The sequence below is a fragment of the Toxorhynchites rutilus genome, chromosome 2 (genome assembly GCF_029784135.1).
Source record: "Toxorhynchites rutilus septentrionalis strain SRP chromosome 2, ASM2978413v1, whole genome shotgun sequence".
Taxonomy (NCBI): Eukaryota; Metazoa; Arthropoda; class Insecta; order Diptera; family Culicidae; genus Toxorhynchites; species Toxorhynchites rutilus.
In genome coordinates this window covers 69,885,291-69,901,482 of record NC_073745.1, presented here as the reverse complement: position 1 = coordinate 69,901,482, position 16,192 = coordinate 69,885,291, and the positions used below count along the sequence as shown (strand labels likewise).

Genomic DNA, 16,192 nt, shown 5'->3' with positions numbered 1-16,192 from the left:
TTAATTTTAAATACATGAATTACAGCAGCTTTAAATTGATGCTACAGGTGAAAACCGTTGAAACAGCTTATAGCAGATATGGGTCGCAATAGAGTCTGCAGCAAGATTAGCTATGTTAGAAACTCAGTTTAAAATCGTAGGCGAAAAAAAACCACGAAAAGAGCAAAAATTGGAAGCAGAGAAAGAGTTGAAGAAAAGAGACATAGTGACATTTGGAGTTAAAAACAAACATTAAAGAAAAGAAAAGAACAAAAATTACGAGAATCTATATAAAGTAAAGCTATTCCAATGACTATGCGGGAAGCTTATAAAAATAAGAGACCGGGCCGCTAGTGTTACATTAATATAGAGAAAACATATTTGAAATGGAAAAGGTAATTTTCTTTTTTATTTTTTAACTTTCTGATGGTTTATTCAACCCAATGCGAATTTGATTTGGACTAACAGCACCTAATACTATATGTAGAACATATGGGATATCACTTTTTCTGATATTTCTTCACTTTACAATTTTTCTCGCCGTATAAACTTTCCTTGGGTGAAAATGAGCACAACAAAACAGACAGCTTTAACCAAACGACCCGATCTCGAGCGGGAACACACCTTGGTTTGTATTTGTGAAAATTGAAGTAAATCGTTTCATATATCAAGTCATTTTTAACACAATTGCTACCATATACAATTTTACACTTACACTTGTGCTAAATGTCTCACAATACACGATCGGTCATTGATATGAAGTTTCACGAAGCAACCAACTTTAAAGTTCCAAATTTAAATTTTATTTACTAGAATTAATCGTATTACTCACCTTACTTGCCAAATTAAAATGACCCCGACTTGCATATATTTGCAATGCAGATTTCCACCAGGTCATTTGGTTTTAATGTCTCTGTTAGGTAATGCATTTCGGTAGGAGCAAAAGCTCCCCCTACTTTCATGTATTTTCAATGCCGATTTCCCCCAGGCAGCTTAGTTTTGATGTCTCTGTTAGGAACCCGCCGCATGTGTCATCAATTTCGACCAATCAGAAATGGGTATTTCCGTTAGGATAGGGGTTGAGATTTTTCAATTGTTCGATAGTTAGTTTCATAATATATATTATTTTCTTCAATATAAAAAAAAAATATTGTTATGGAGTGCCGAAATCGATTGACGTAAAAATTTCATCAATCCATCATGAAACCACTGAGCAATAAGTGTTTGAAATTGGACAATTTTCACGATGTACTCGATTTTCGATTTTCAATTTGTACCCCAATATGTTCCCGAAAGACGTAATCCTAAGTCAAAAGATTTAGTCGAATTAATTTCGTTTCATTTTTAACCATCACGCAAACGGAAAATCCGTAGCTGAAAATCGAATAAAGTTAGTCTTGCTCGATGGATCCATCCGGGAAGCACTTGGTTGACTTCCGCTGGGTGTTCCGACGTCCGACGATGTCGAATTTCCAAACAGTCAACTCCAAATTGCGGACTATCGTTTACGCTCGAACTATTTTTCCAAGTTGGATAATGTAGCCCAACTCGTTTTCTCTCGTGCCACACTTACACACATACAAACACACACACACATGCACGTCAGTGGTCGCGCGTTATCTCCCGGCAGCATAGGAGGAAGTTGGGGAAATATACTCCATCTCAACTCGCCGTTTTCCAAAAGCACTAGAAAACAATCGTAAAACCATAATCCATAAATCCTTTTCAACTCACAGCTTTTCGGACAGATTCTGACTTCCCGGAGCAGCATGCTGCTTAAGCATACGAAAGGGAGGATGGGCATGTTGGGGGTTGCAGGGGGTTCGGTTTGCGTGTACAATGGCAGAAAATTGAGAAGTATTTAAATAGTGCAGAATGAATTTTGATGAATGTGTATGTCTGCATTTCTTGCTCGCTGAGTTTTGCATAATATCGCATTCTTTGCGAAAGCACTGCACAAACATAAACAACTGCTGTCAAATTTTGGAATTGAGAGAATAATGGGGATTGTTTTTGCGCTTCCCGCCACTTTGGTATACACACAAACGTTAGCTCCGTTTCGTTGCCATTATATCCAGAAAAACCTCCCCATAATGAAAGACAGTTGAAATTCTGAAGATAAAAATGTAATCTCAGAATCGATATAATAATTTAGACAAATCTCACCATTCTAACCAAGAATAAATCAGATATTGGGCAAGTGGAAATGAACGTACACTCGTTCATACTGTATATCAGCATTTCCATCAAACAAGGATCCACCGAAACGAATTGCTCTGAAATTGCTAAATTCTTCCGCCTAAAAGCTTGACAATTCCTTTACGGCGCAATTTGCGAATTTTGCAAAAAAAAAGTACATTCAAGCACCTTTAATTTGTTGTAAAAAAAGATTTGTATTCGGTCATGCCGTTTAAAAGCTTGACTTTTTTTAAATAAATATATTCTTCAAAATTAGCATACAAAATGGGAAAATACTTTTCTCACTATTGATAATACTGTCCTTCTATATTCCAATCTCAATTTTGCCAGTATACCAGTATTCATTTGATTCCTACAACGTTCTTGTAGGATCTTTCAATACGGAGATATTTCGTTTTGATGATAAATAATTCAATAAATAATGATCGCATTGCAAATCGAAAAACAGTTTTCAAAATTCCAATCAATTCTGTACATGGTCAATTTGTTTTTAAAAAAGTGTCAAAAATATATTTTTGCAGTGTGTTGAGGCCCTATAGTATAATTCCCTACCCCATAGCAATAAGGCAACAATTAATAATATTACCCTAAAGCTACAGCTATACACACAAAATAGCAAGAGAGAGAGAGAGAGAGAGAGAGATTAGGAAAAATACAGTGATCACCCGAACGATCGTGGTCAGTAGTCGATCTATATGACCACTGACCCCGAACCAAAAAAGTACAGTCGAAATACATTCCTCATTGCGATAACACGGTCGTCTTTCGTACAATAGAAAATTTCGTGATAATATCTCCCAATTCCAGAAGTACCAAAAGTAAGTGCTTGTCCGCGACTTTGGTGAAAAAGTGGGAAAGCAAAAGTACATTTACCCTCCCCCACCGGTGAGAGATCTACTGTGCGCTGTAGATAGCCAAATTCAGTTAAGTGCTACCATTTCACTGGCCCTTTTGGCAGCCGTTTTCGACGGCGAAGAAAAACCTTCGGTCCAGCATTTACGGCCAACTGGCTCGTACATTTTATGGTCCTTCGAACCGGATCGAAGGACAACCCGGTCGAGAGGACTAGTGCGTGAGTGGTGGCGATCTTTCTGTTTCGTGCGACCGTGTGATAACACTCCGTAGAAATTGCGCCATTGCATTGGTGTCGTTAGTGGTCAAAAATTGCGCCAAGTGCCGTGTAGCAGTCCATTTTGCTTGATCTCATTTGTGTGGCGAGTGAGAGTCGTTGACCCATTACTACAGGCATTGTACTATTCCCCGTAATAAGAATAGTGTGTGATCGCCGGCAAGCAAAGCATTGTTGCTGTGCTGGACCTTTGAAAGGGAGAAAAGTGTGCTGCAATTAGCCTGGTACAATTTGTCGCTAGTGTGGCACAAATTAAAGTTGTTTCGCAAGTGATTTTTCGATAGTTTTGACCTTGTTGGGGGCAAGGCAGAAGCGATTGACACTGAAGTGACTACAGTGATAGTGTTTGCACCGATCCGAGACTTCGCGACGTAATTCGTGTATTCGCCGGGAAGGATTTTCGTCCGCGTCGGGAAGGAGAAATTCGTTTTCGTCCGCGTCGGGAAGGATTATTTTCGTATCCGTTACCGCGATCGTTCCACGTTAAATCGGTGCAAAAATGCCAGACAAAAAGGTGGAAAAACGACTGGCTGATTTGGGAGTTATGAAGAAAGGCATATTTGTCCATCGTGATGGTGTGGAGAAATTTGTGAACGACTTTCAAGAAGCGCGTGATTCATGTCAGGTACCGGTTCGGATCGAATCTCTGGATCGAGTATATCATGAATTTTTGGAAGTGCAAAGTGAAATTGAACAATTGGACGATGAAGAGCAGTTAAATAGACACCTGTCGGAACGAGCGGACTTCGAAGCGCGTTATTGCACGGCGAAGGGATTCTTGCTGTCTAAGCGATCCGCAGATGCCAATCAAGCGGCCCTGAATGCATCGTTCCATCATCCACCAGCAAACCAAGGTACATTTCACCTTAGGCTTCCGCAAATAGATCTTCCCAAGTTCAATGGGGATTTCTCAAAGTGGTTGTCGTTTCGAGACACCTACACATCGATGGTGCACTCGAACGCCGACATTCCTACCGTGGCGAAACTCCAATATCTCATCCAGTCACTAGAGGGCGAGGCACGCAAGCCGTTCGAGAGCGTGGATATCGAGGCCGATAATTACGGTGCCGTTTGGGACGCCCTGCTAAAAAGGTATGACAACCGCAGATTTTTGAAAAAGCAGCTCTTCCGTAGTATCTACGACTTCTCATCGCTCAAGAGAGAATCCGCCAACGAGTTACATGAGCTCGTGGACGAGTTCCAGCGCCACGTGAAGGCCCTTGCCAAGTTAGGTGAACCCGTCGAGCATTGGGACACACCTCTTGTAAACATCCTGTCCTACAAGCTCGATCCAGCTACTCTTCGCGCGTGGGAGGAAAAGACAAGTCAGCAAGATGACGTCAAGTACAACGACCTTGTTGAGTTTCTGTACCAGCGGGTACGAATTCTGAAATCTGTGGCAACCGATCTACTACAACGTTCCCAACCGGTTCAAACAAAGGTGGCCGGCAACGTTGTTCCTCCGAAGAAGTACACCCAATCCAAGGTCGCTGCCAACGCTGCTGCATCCGATAGTAGATCCAACCTTCCTTCGTGTTACGCTTGTTCCGGTAAACATTTCCTCTTCCAATGTCAAGTTTTCGCCAAAATGCCCGTCAGCCAACGAAGAGAGCTGGTATCCCAACGGAAGATTTGCTGGAACTGCTTCCGAAGTGGCCACCAAGCAAGGCACTGTTCCTCGAAGTTTTCCTGCCGAATCTGTCGAGATCGGCATCATACGCTGCTACACGATCCATCCCAGTCTAGTAAGAGCTCATGTACTCCTCCCATAGCATCGAATCTTACCGAAATGGCACAAGATCCACCCATGTTGGCTATCCCAGGGCCGCCTACCTCCTACCAACAAGTAAGCATGTCGGTTCAGTCCCAAGCCAGAACGGTTCTCCTCGAAACAGTTGTTCTCCAAGTCGTCGACGATAATGGGCACGTTTTCCAAGCCCGAGCTCTTCTAGATTCCGCTTCGATGTCGCATTTCATGTCCAAAGATCTTGCGAAGCTGCTCTCCAACTCCCAATCCAAGGTTGATGTGTCCGTAGCTGGAATCGGACAATCCCACCGGAAGATCAAGCGTGCAGTAACCACCACAATCCAGTCAAGAGTCGCGTCTTTCTCTACGAAGCTTCAATTCCTCGTTATCGAGCATCCCACGGCTGACCTACTCACCATGTACGTCCAAATCTCTTCGTGGAACCTCCCTAATGTGAAGTTGGCTGATCCTGCGTTCCACATTCCCAACAAGATTGATTTGGTAATCGGTGGTGAGGCGTATTGGGACCTACACACCAGGAAGAAACTTGACCTAGGCCCAGGTCTCCCCTACATCATCGAGACGTACTTCGGTTGGACATTCTGCGGTTCAACTTCCCAAGATTCCTCCAACTCAATGGTGTGTACCATATCCAGCACTGATGCCCTGTTGGATGCAACTCTACAAAGGTTTTGGGAGATCGAGACGATTCCGAACCAATCCGTCCATTCCAGCACGGAGAAGGCCTGCGAAGAGCTCTATGCAGCAACAACAACTCGTGATTCTACCGGGCGATACGTAGTTCGCCTACCCAAAACGGACAATCCGGACGTCTTCTTGGGAAATTCGGAATCCATCGCCGAACGCCGATTCCTCAGCTTAGAACGCCGTCTCGAGCGTGACCCCAGCATGAAATCATCCTATCACCAATTCATGGAGGAGTATGAGCGTCTCGGTCACATGATACATCTGAACGAACCCGTGGACAACTCGATTCCACACTGTTATCTCCCGCATCATCCCGTATTCAAGCTATCGAGTACCACAACGAAGACGAGAGTCGTGTTTGATGCAGCGTGCAAGACCGCATCGGGATATTCCTTGAATGACCTCCTACTTGTCGGACCTGTCGTTCAAGATGATTTGTTGTCACTCATCATGCGCTTTTGTTTCTACCCCATTGCCCTGAACGGTGACGTCGAGAAGATGTACCGTCAGATGCTTCTCCACAAGGCAGACCGACCGTACCAGAGGATCAAATGGCGTACTGATGCATCCCAACCGATAGCTACCTACGAGTTGCAAACCGTGACCTACGGCACTGCTTCTGCCCCATATTTGGCCACAAAAACTCTCCAAAAATTGGCGAGTGATGCGGCCCACTTATTTCCTTCCGCTGCGAAACCAGTAGCCAACGATTTTTACGTAGACGACTTTCTGTCAGGTGCCGATGATGTCGAGTCAGCCATCCGAATTCGACGTGAAGTATCAGCGATGCTTGCTTCTGCTGGAATCCCGATGAAGAAGTGGGCTTCGAATTCCGTCGAAGTCCTTGAAGACATTCCACCCGAAGACCGATCAATCCAGCCGTGGCACGATTTGCAAGATCCTCAATCCGTCAGCACTCTCGGTCTAATCTGGGAGCCTATAACCGATATCTTTCGGTTCAAGGTACAGTTGCCGCTGCCGGCTGCTGTACTCACCAAACGTAGAATCATGTCCTACGTGGCCCAAATTTTCGACCCATTGGGACTAGTAGGTCCAGCCGTTACGAAAGCGAAGCTGTTCATGCAGTGCCTGTGGACACTGAGATCCTCCGACAACGAACGCTACGATTGGGACCAACCATTACCTTCAAAGCTACAACAAGAGTGGAAAGAGTTCCACAGTACCATTGATCTTCTTCGAGAAGTTCGAATTCCACGGTTTGCTTCCATCGCCGGGGCCGTCAGCATCGAACTCCATTTCTTCGCTGATGCTTCAGACAAGGCTTACGGCACGTGTTGCTATGTTCGTGCGCAATCTGCCCAGGAAGTATCCGTGAAACTGTTGGTCTCCAAGTCTAAAGTTTCACCCCTAGCAGTACGTCATACTATAGCTCGATTAGAGTTATGCGCAGCTCATCTTTCCATGCAGCTGTACAAGAAAGTCGCTTCGTCATTGAGAGTTGTTCCACCTGCCTTCTTCTGGTCGGACTCCACCACCGTGATACAGTGGCTTCGATCATCACCTGGACGTTGGAAAACGTTCGTAGCCAACCGTGTGAGTCAAATTCATTCTTCTACCCCAATCGATAAGTGGAATCACGTTGCTGGTTCGGACAATCCAGCTGATGACATCTCCAGAGGATTGGATCCAGCCGAACTTCTCAACAAGGCAAGGTGGTGGAATGGTCCATCCTGGTTAAAATCTCCTCCTGAGCTCTGGCCAATAGGAGCACTACCAACGAAAGAAACCGTCGAAGTATCCCATGAATGCCGTAAAATTCCCATTGTAGCAATGACAGCCATCCAAAGCACTTTCCACGAAGACCTGTTCTCCAAATATTCCAGTTTTTCTAAACTTCGTCGTATGGTCGCATGGTGGTTGCGATATCTGCAAGCTCTTCGTGAACGTGCAATCGTTCGTCATTCCAAAGCGATCAGTCCTGGAATACCGAAAGGATCCAATGAGCCGTGTAACCCCCTCAATTCCGATGAACTCCTATCAGCCGAGCGAATCCTATGTAAATTAGCGCAGTTAGAGAGCTTCCAAGAAGAGCGTAATGATCTCGTTGTACGTACGAGCGTATCCAAATCAAGTCCGTTGAAGTGGTTGAAGCCCTATGTTGATGTATTCGGACTGATTCGCGTAGGAGGACGCCTAGACAATGCTGATTTATCTGAGTCCACCAAGCACCCGATTGTGCTGAGCGGCAAGCATCCATTAGCGAGTATGCTCGCTGTGCACTACCACAAAACACTTCTTCACGCTGGCCCACAGTTGATGCTGTCAACTGTCCGCCAGAAATATTGGATTCTCGGCGGACGAAACCTCATTAGACGCACCTATCATCAGTGCATCACTTGCTTCCGTAGCAAGCCGCAGTTGATTCGGCAAACCATAGCAGATCTACCTGCATCCCGTGTCACTCCGACGCGTCCATTCTCCGTCTGTGGCGTAGATTATTGCGGTCCATTCTATGTCAAGTCGGCAATCCGGAAACGAGGCCCAACGAAGGTATATGTGGCAATTTTCATTTGCTTCTCTACACGCTCTGTCCACATTGAGCTCGTGAGTGACCTCACGACTGCCGCATTCGTCGCCGCACTGCGTCGACTGATAGCTCGAAGGGGGAAGGTTACCGAGCTGCACTCCGACAACGCCACGACCTTCAAGGGTGCTTCGCACGCCATGCATCGCGTGTATCGAATGCTGAAGCAGAACGACGTTGACCGGAACCAAATCTTTTCCTGGTGCGCAAATAATGAGATCCGGTGGAGATTCATCCCGCCCCGTGCACCTCATTTTGGAGGACTGTGGGAGGCTGCGGTGAAGTCCGCGAAGACCCACCTACTCAAAGAGATTGGCAATACCAGTCTTGCCTACGAGGACATGCTCACCTTACTAGCGCAGGTCGAGATGTGCCTCAATTCGCGCCCATTAACGCCGCTGTCGTCGGAGCCATCAGACCTGGAAGCCTTGACACCCGGTCACTTCCTGGTGGGCTCAAACCTTCAATCCGTTCCCGAAGCTACATTCATCAATATTCCCGAAAACCGGCTCAATCATTGGGAGCAAACTCAGCGTCACCTCCAACGAATCTGGGCACGCTGGTACCCAGAATACCTCCAGCAGCTGCAGTCCAGAGCTGCTCAAGGCTGCAAGTCACCCAGCAAGATCGAGATCGGACGGCTCGTCGTTGTCAAGGACGACTGCCTTCCACCTGCCCAATGGCCTCTCGGCAGAATCGTCAAGGTCCATCCAGGGAAGGACGGAATCGTCAGAGTGGTCACACTGAAGACTTCATCCTCGGACAACGTCGTGCGACCCGTAGCACGAATTGCTTTGCTGCCAACATCCAGCACTCATTCCGATGAGCACGTCGAACACAACTAGAGCAGTACTGAACTGGCTCGAGGCGCATGTCATCATAAACCAGGTAATTATGGTTCCAATAATTCTAATCAACCCGTTTGATCTACCTGGTCTTCTTTTTTGTTTTATTGATGACGTCATCGAGTTCAACGCACTCAATCTACCAACTGCATCACTGCCGGGTGTAGCACGATCAACCGATCGTCCGATCAACCGAGAGTCGAGCCAGTAATCCTCTCACGGCGGTGCCAATTCATGATGCAGAAGTGTTAGTTATAAGAAGTGTGAATGCGTTGAAATGCTATGTCAAAGGTGGCCGGAATGTTGAGGCCCTATAGTATAATTCCCTACCCCATAGCAATAAGGCAACAATTAATAATATTACCCTAAAGCTACAGCTATACACACAAAATAGCAAGAGAGAGAGAGAGAGAGATTAGGAAAAATACCGTGATCACCCGAACGATCGTGGTCAGTAGTCGATCTATATGACCACTGACCCCGAACCAAAAAAGTACAGTCGAAATACATTCCTCATTGCGATAACACGGTCGTCTTTCGTACAATAGAAAATTTCGTGATAATATCTCCCAATTCCAGAAGTACCAAAAGTAAGTGCTTGTCCGCGACTTTGGTGAAAAAGTGGGAAAGCAAAAGTACATTTACCCTCCCCCACCGGTGAGAGATCTACTGTGCGCTGTAGATAGCCAAATTCAGTTAAGTGCTACCATTTCACTGGCCCTTTTGGCAGCCTTTTTCGACGGCGAAGAAAAACCTTCGGTCCAGCATTTACGGCCAACTGGCTCGTACACAGTGTTTTACTAAATCTTCTTTAATTTTCCATAATTTTCAATATTTCTCAATGTTAGCAAATTTTTTTTTAGTCTAGTCTATCTCCTAAACCTCTGTGAACGATTCCTATTGATACGTTTTGGTTTTTTTTAAACGGTCGATGTGTGAAATGTTTGCTAGAATCCAAAATGGTTGTTAGGGTCCAAATTTGAATTGTGTTCAGGCCACAGTTCTTGTGAGCCCGGGTAGCTCAGTCGGTAGAGCGTTGGACTTTTAATCCAACGGTCTAGGGTTCAAGTCCCTACTCGGGCGAGGTTATTTTTTATGTATTAAGAATATAATGAAGATATTAGGCTGTCAAAAAAGTCCTGCGGTATTTTTTTTTTGAATTTTCATGTGTTCATAAAATTAGCTACAATCATCTGTTTTAAGTCAAATATGCGCCGTTTTGTTCGATGACTTGTTCCCAACGAGATGCCAACTTCATAATACCCCTGTTATAGAAGCTCGCTTCCTTATTGGCAAAAAACTCGGATAGCCAATTTTCACAGGCCTCTTTTGTAGCTAACTTCTGACTACCTAGCTCGTTCGCTATGGACAAAAACAGGTGGTAGTCACTTGGTGCAAGGTCCGGACTATACGGCGGATGGAAAAGAACCTCCCATCCGAGCTCCCGGAGCTTCTGGCGCGTCACCAAAGAAGTGTGTGGCCTGGCGTTGTCCTGATGGAAGACAATGCGGCCTTTGTTTATCAAAGATGGCCTCTTCTTCATGAGTGCTACCTTCAAGCGGTCCAGTTGTTGGCAGTACAGGACCGTTTGCGCTTCACGTTGTCGTAAGTGACCCACTTTTCATCGCCAGTCACCATCCGCTTCAGAAACGGGTCGATTTTGTTGCGATTCAGCAGCGATTCACATGCGTCGATACGGTCAAAGATGTTTTTTTGCGTCAACGTGTGTGGCAAGCTTCTTCAAATGGTTAATAACGGTTTGATGACTTATCCCCAGCTCTTGGCCGATGCTACGGCAGCTACTATGCCGGTCTTTCTCGGCTAATTCAGCGATTTTGTCGCAATTTTCGACGACAGGCCTTCCGGAGCGTGATGCATCTTCGACGACCTCTACACCAGAACGAAAACGTTGAAACCATCGTTGTGCGGTGGAAATGGAAACTGTATCGGGTCCATAAACTGCACAAATTTTATTGGCAGCTTGAGATGCATTTTTGCCTTTGTCATAGTAGTACTGTAAAATATGTCGGATTTTCTCTTTATTTTGCTCCATATTTGCGACACTATAACTCACGAACGACATAACCAAACAAAACACTGTCAAGGACTATATTATAGCGCGCAAAAATACCTTTCCAACAAGCTATAGTATGACTCGATACAATGAATACAACTAGAACTACGCGCTTACAACGACACCTCGCGGAAATACCGCAGGACTTTTTTGACAGCCTAATACAAACAAACACAATTTTGTGAATATACTTAATTTGAAGTTTTTTGTTGTGAGAAGATACAAGTTAAAAAATAAGAACAAAAATATTTGTCAGAAGTGGGATTCGAACCCACGCCCTCATAGAGGACCAGAACGCTCATGGTTGGACCCTCGGATCGGGTAAGATTTTACTCTTGAGTCTGGCGCCTTAGACCGCTCGGCCATCCTGACTTATTGGAACCCAAATAGTAAAACAATATTTTTAATAATGAGCATAAAGTGTAAAAAGCAAGAAATCAGCAACTACAGATCGGGTTCGATTATATACAGACTCGATTACAAACTGACTCGAGTATGTATGTTTCGAAGTCCGCCTCCGATTTGACAACTTTTGGGTTCTTCCTGAGGGCCTGCTTCATAATCGCCCAATATTTCTGTATTGGGCGAAGCTCCGGCGCGTTGGGCGGGTTCATTTCCTTTGGCACGAAGGTGACCCCGTTGGCTTCGTACCACTCCAACACGTCCTTTGAATAGTGGCACGAAGCGAGATCCGGCCAGAAGATGGTCGGGCCCTCGTGCTGCTTCAATAGTGGTAGTAAGCGCTTCTGTAGGCACTCCGTAAGGTAAACCTACCCGTTTACCGTGCCGGTCATCACGAAGGGGGCGCTCCGCTTTCCGCAAGAGCAGATCGCTTGCCACACCATGTACTTTTTGGCAAACTTGGATAGTTTCTGCTCGCGAATCTCCTCCGGAACGCTGAATTTGTCCTCTGCGGAGAAGAACAACAGGCCCGGCAGCTGACGAAAGTCCGCTTTGACGTAGGTTTCGTCGTCCATTACCAGGCAATGCGGCTTCGTCAGCATTTCGGTGTACAGCTTCCGGGCTCGCGTCTTCCCCACCATGTTTTGCCTTTCGTCGCGGTTAGGAGCCTTCTGAACCTTGTATGTACGCAGGCCCTCCCGCTGCTTGGTCCGCTGGACGAATGAACTTGACAAATTCAGCTTATTGGCGACATCCCGGACCGAACTTCTCGGATCACGTCTAAACTGCTTAACTACGCGCTTGTGATCTTTTTCACTGACGGAGCATCCATTTTTGCCGTTCTTCACCTTCCGGTCGATGGTTAGGTTCTCGAAGTATCGTTTTAGTACTCTGCTGACCGTGGATTGGACGATTCCCAGCATCTTACCGATGTCCCGATGTGACAACTCCGGATTCTCGAAATGAGTGCGCTGGATTAATTCACGACGCTCTATTTCGTTCGACGACATTTTTCCAAATTTACGAAAAATTGACAGTGAAGCATGGCCAACGTGATCTATACACTCTTATCTGATTATAAGCGAAAGCTGAAGATATAATTCCTAAAAATTAAATTTCTACAGCGTTTTTTCCGTGATGCAATTTGATGTGACACACCCTTTATGATGGTTCTGCTTGCGTGTCGGTGTATCATGAAGTGCGAACCGATGCGGAGTTGTCCCGTTCTCTTTTGTGTCGTGATTTGCAGCACGTAACAACAAAAGAATGCCGCTGGGGGAAATGATTTCTGTATGATCATATTTGAACGAACGAAATCGATTTTTTCCAGTGAATGGATCATTTGGCAAACACTGCGTATCACGATAGAAGATGCCTAAGTGGAATGAAATATGATGAAAACCGCTCTCTGTTGGCCCTGAACGAAATGCCTCCTGTGTTCTATATGGATGAAAAAAAAACTCACAAATGTAATTAAAGATAATTACCAATATCGAACACAATTATCAACTTTTCGCTCTCATCAGTAAAAACATGTTACTTTATTATAGGGAAAATGGAAAAGGTAATCTGTGCTCCCGTGGACGAGTGGTTAGCGTCCCACACTAGCATATTTTCCGTAAAAAAAAAATTCTTCCGGCTTGCACAGTGGTCACGCGTATTCTAGAGCTTGCCACTCCAAAGTACATTCAAGGCGTGTTATTCGGCATAGAAATCTCAACCAAGTACTTCTAATAAAAATGACGCAAGTAATGCTACGTTGAGAAGGCAAAAGTTCCACAGGAACGTTTAATGCCATCCAAGAAGAAGGAAAATGTAATTTTCTTTCATAATTTTTTTCTTTCTGGGCCTGATTCTCGAATACACTTCACGGTGGAAACGGTATGAAACGCATTCGCGATGACAACGGTACGGTGTCGACATCTGGATGCGAGATTAGTTTCCCACTAAATTTATTATTATAATATCAAATTATCTTCAGATGAAATTTTTGTATGGGATTATTATACCACATGAAGAAAACAAAGTTTTCCACTCACATTGAATACCAGTTTGATACGAAGAAGATAATTTTCATTAATGATTTTTTATTTGAAAAGTGCTCATTCTGCCTGAAAACTCATCACTATCTTCGACACTTCACTAACTCGTAAAACGTAGTTCAATGGCGTGCCGTTCATTTCGTTTCCACCGTGAAGTGTATTCGAGAATCAGGGCCTCTGAGTGTTTATCTAACCCATTTCATTTTCGCTTCAAACCCAACGTAATAAGATGCTATATGCCTTAATCAGACCAACAGCACCCAATACGATATGTAGAGCATATGGGAAATCACTTTTTCGAATATTCCTTCACTTTTCTAATTTTTCTCGCCGTATGAACTTTCCTTGAGTAAAAATGAACACAACAAAACAGACAGCTTCAACCGGAGATCCGTTTTCGAGCGAGAACACACATTGGTTTTTTATTTATGAAAATCGAAATAAATCGTTTCATATTTCAAGTAATTTTTAACACAACTGCTACCATATACAATTTTACACTTACACTTGTGCAAAATGTTTCACAATGCATGATCGGCCATTGATATAAAATTTCATGAAGATTTAGAATTAGAAATCTCTGTTAGGGAACACATTTCGGTGGGAACAAAAGTTCCCTCTACTTTGATGCATTTGCATAGTCTTGATAGTTAGTTTCATATTATATATTGTTTTATTCGTTGTGATGAATTGTTATGGAGTGCTCGGAACGATGAAAGCAAATATCTCGTAAATCCATCAGGAAATAACGGACCAATAATTGTAAATACATGAAGCGCTCCATATGTCGTCTATTTCGACCAATCAGAAGTGGGTATTTCCGTTAGGATATGGGGTTGAGATTTTTCAATTGTTCGATAGTTAGTTTCATGACATATATTATTTCATTCAACGTAAAAAATTGTTATGGAGTGCCGAAATAGATTGACACAAAAATCTCATCAATCCATCGTGAAGTGACTGAGCAATAAGTGTTTAAATTGAACAATTTCCACAATGTGCTCGATTTTCGATTTTCAATTTGTATTGCAATATGTTCCCGAAAGACGTAATCCTACGTCAAAAATATTTGCCGTGAGGTCAAAACGTTTCATAACCAATTCGGCCAAATTTTCGATCGAAACCCGGCGATGCAAGAATTCATACATTTCATTGCGCATCCACTAGCTGCTATTGATGTCTTCCCGGGGATAACGATGCCGGAGATTAACCGTTGCTCGCAATATAGTAGTAACCCTCCGCTCACTTGAAGCTTGCGTGGGTATTCAACCGAGGCGAGGATTTGGCGCTGACGAGGACACGTCTCTTCCCCACCGATAAATGAAACCCATTTGTCCGTTCCCAGGGGATTCATTTCAGTCCACCCCCATAACGAGTCCGTTGGCTCGAGAAGGAGGGCGGGGGAGGGAGACATCTACTCGAGCAAATTTTAGCATATTCTCCTCGGGCCCTAGCGGTGACCAGCGCAGCCTCCGATATTTCAAGCCCCACAGCTAACGAAATTTATTTGATTGCCGCTGCGCGGCTGTTTTTCATTATCCATTTTTTAATTTATGCCGAACGGCAATGAATCGTATCAGCATGATGGAGCTCCTTTGTGGGTGTCCAAAATGGTTTACACGATTTAAAAAAAAAAGCTGCTATCGAGAGCCATGAAACAAGTATTATTTTTTATTGTTTTTAATGAATAATTGATTAAACAGAAAAGGATCTTCGCGCGGATACACATTGACACAAGCAGAATGGTTATGCGTAAGTCATCGTAAACTCAATCAACAATCTGTATTACGAAATAGTTTAGAAAAAAATCAAAGTTTGAGAGACAGCAAAATAGAGCGGACAAAAACTGCAATAGTGCTCGAATGCAAAGTGGTTCGGATCGGTTTGAATATTTATGAGAATTCATCCACTTGCAACCCGTGAAAATCTTTTTCCCTTGGTGACCGCTGATCTTTTTTATGGCTTCTCGTTGATTCCTTTACGTGTTGAACGATGCAATTTTCCGCACCGAAAGACGGTATCTTCATTTTTTATTCAACTCGCTTTTTTCCTCGTTGAGAGCCGTAGCGTAGCTAAGGATATTCTGCGGCAGCGAATTCCAACTGGTTCCGACGTCATTCGACGGCGATGACGACGATGATGAATTTGTATTCGCTCGGATTTGATTCGCCCAATCAGAGTAGATATTCGATTCCCGACCGCAGAAAAAAAAAAGAATTAAATTCGTTGATTACTCCTTGCCTCAAAAACACTATGAGCCGTCTCAGCACTTTCAAATTTTCTATAAATTCTGCAATCTCACCTAACCCAAACCCACGGAGTTCGCCGGGAAGCAGCTGGATTTTTGCAACTTTGCACTTTACAGCATGCACGCCCCCTCCGGAACCATCCCCCCCCCCCTTTATCTCATGACCGTGCGTTCGTGTAAAATTTGCCCATCTTGCAAGCACGCCTTTTCTCGTGGAAGCTTTTGGAGATGATATGATAAAAAATATGCATAATTTATGAACGTTTTGATTGAT

The 16,192-nt window shown here is 44.2% G+C and overlaps 1 protein-coding gene and 2 non-coding genes across 3 annotated transcripts; 2 read left to right on the top strand and 1 right to left on the bottom strand.

Moving 5' to 3' along the window:
• The first annotated feature begins 3,806 nt into the window (after nt 1–3,806).
• Nucleotides 3,807–9,152, top strand: LOC129765828 (uncharacterized). Its single transcript, XM_055766264.1, has one exon. The coding sequence runs from the start codon at nt 3,807–3,809 to the stop codon at nt 9,150–9,152; it is 5,346 nt and encodes a 1,781-aa protein (XP_055622239.1).
• A 1,010-nt stretch (nt 9,153–10,162) lies between these two features.
• Nucleotides 10,163–10,235, top strand: Trnak-uuu (transfer RNA lysine (anticodon UUU)). Its single transcript has one exon. It is a non-coding gene; the product is annotated as a tRNA-Lys (tRNA).
• A 1,241-nt stretch (nt 10,236–11,476) lies between these two features.
• Trnal-caa (transfer RNA leucine (anticodon CAA)) lies at nt 11,477–11,598 on the bottom strand. Its single transcript has 2 exons — nt 11,561–11,598; nt 11,477–11,521 (listed from the first exon to the last, which is right to left on the bottom strand). It is a non-coding gene; the product is annotated as a tRNA-Leu (tRNA).
• Between the last annotated feature and the right edge of the window lie 4,594 nt (nt 11,599–16,192).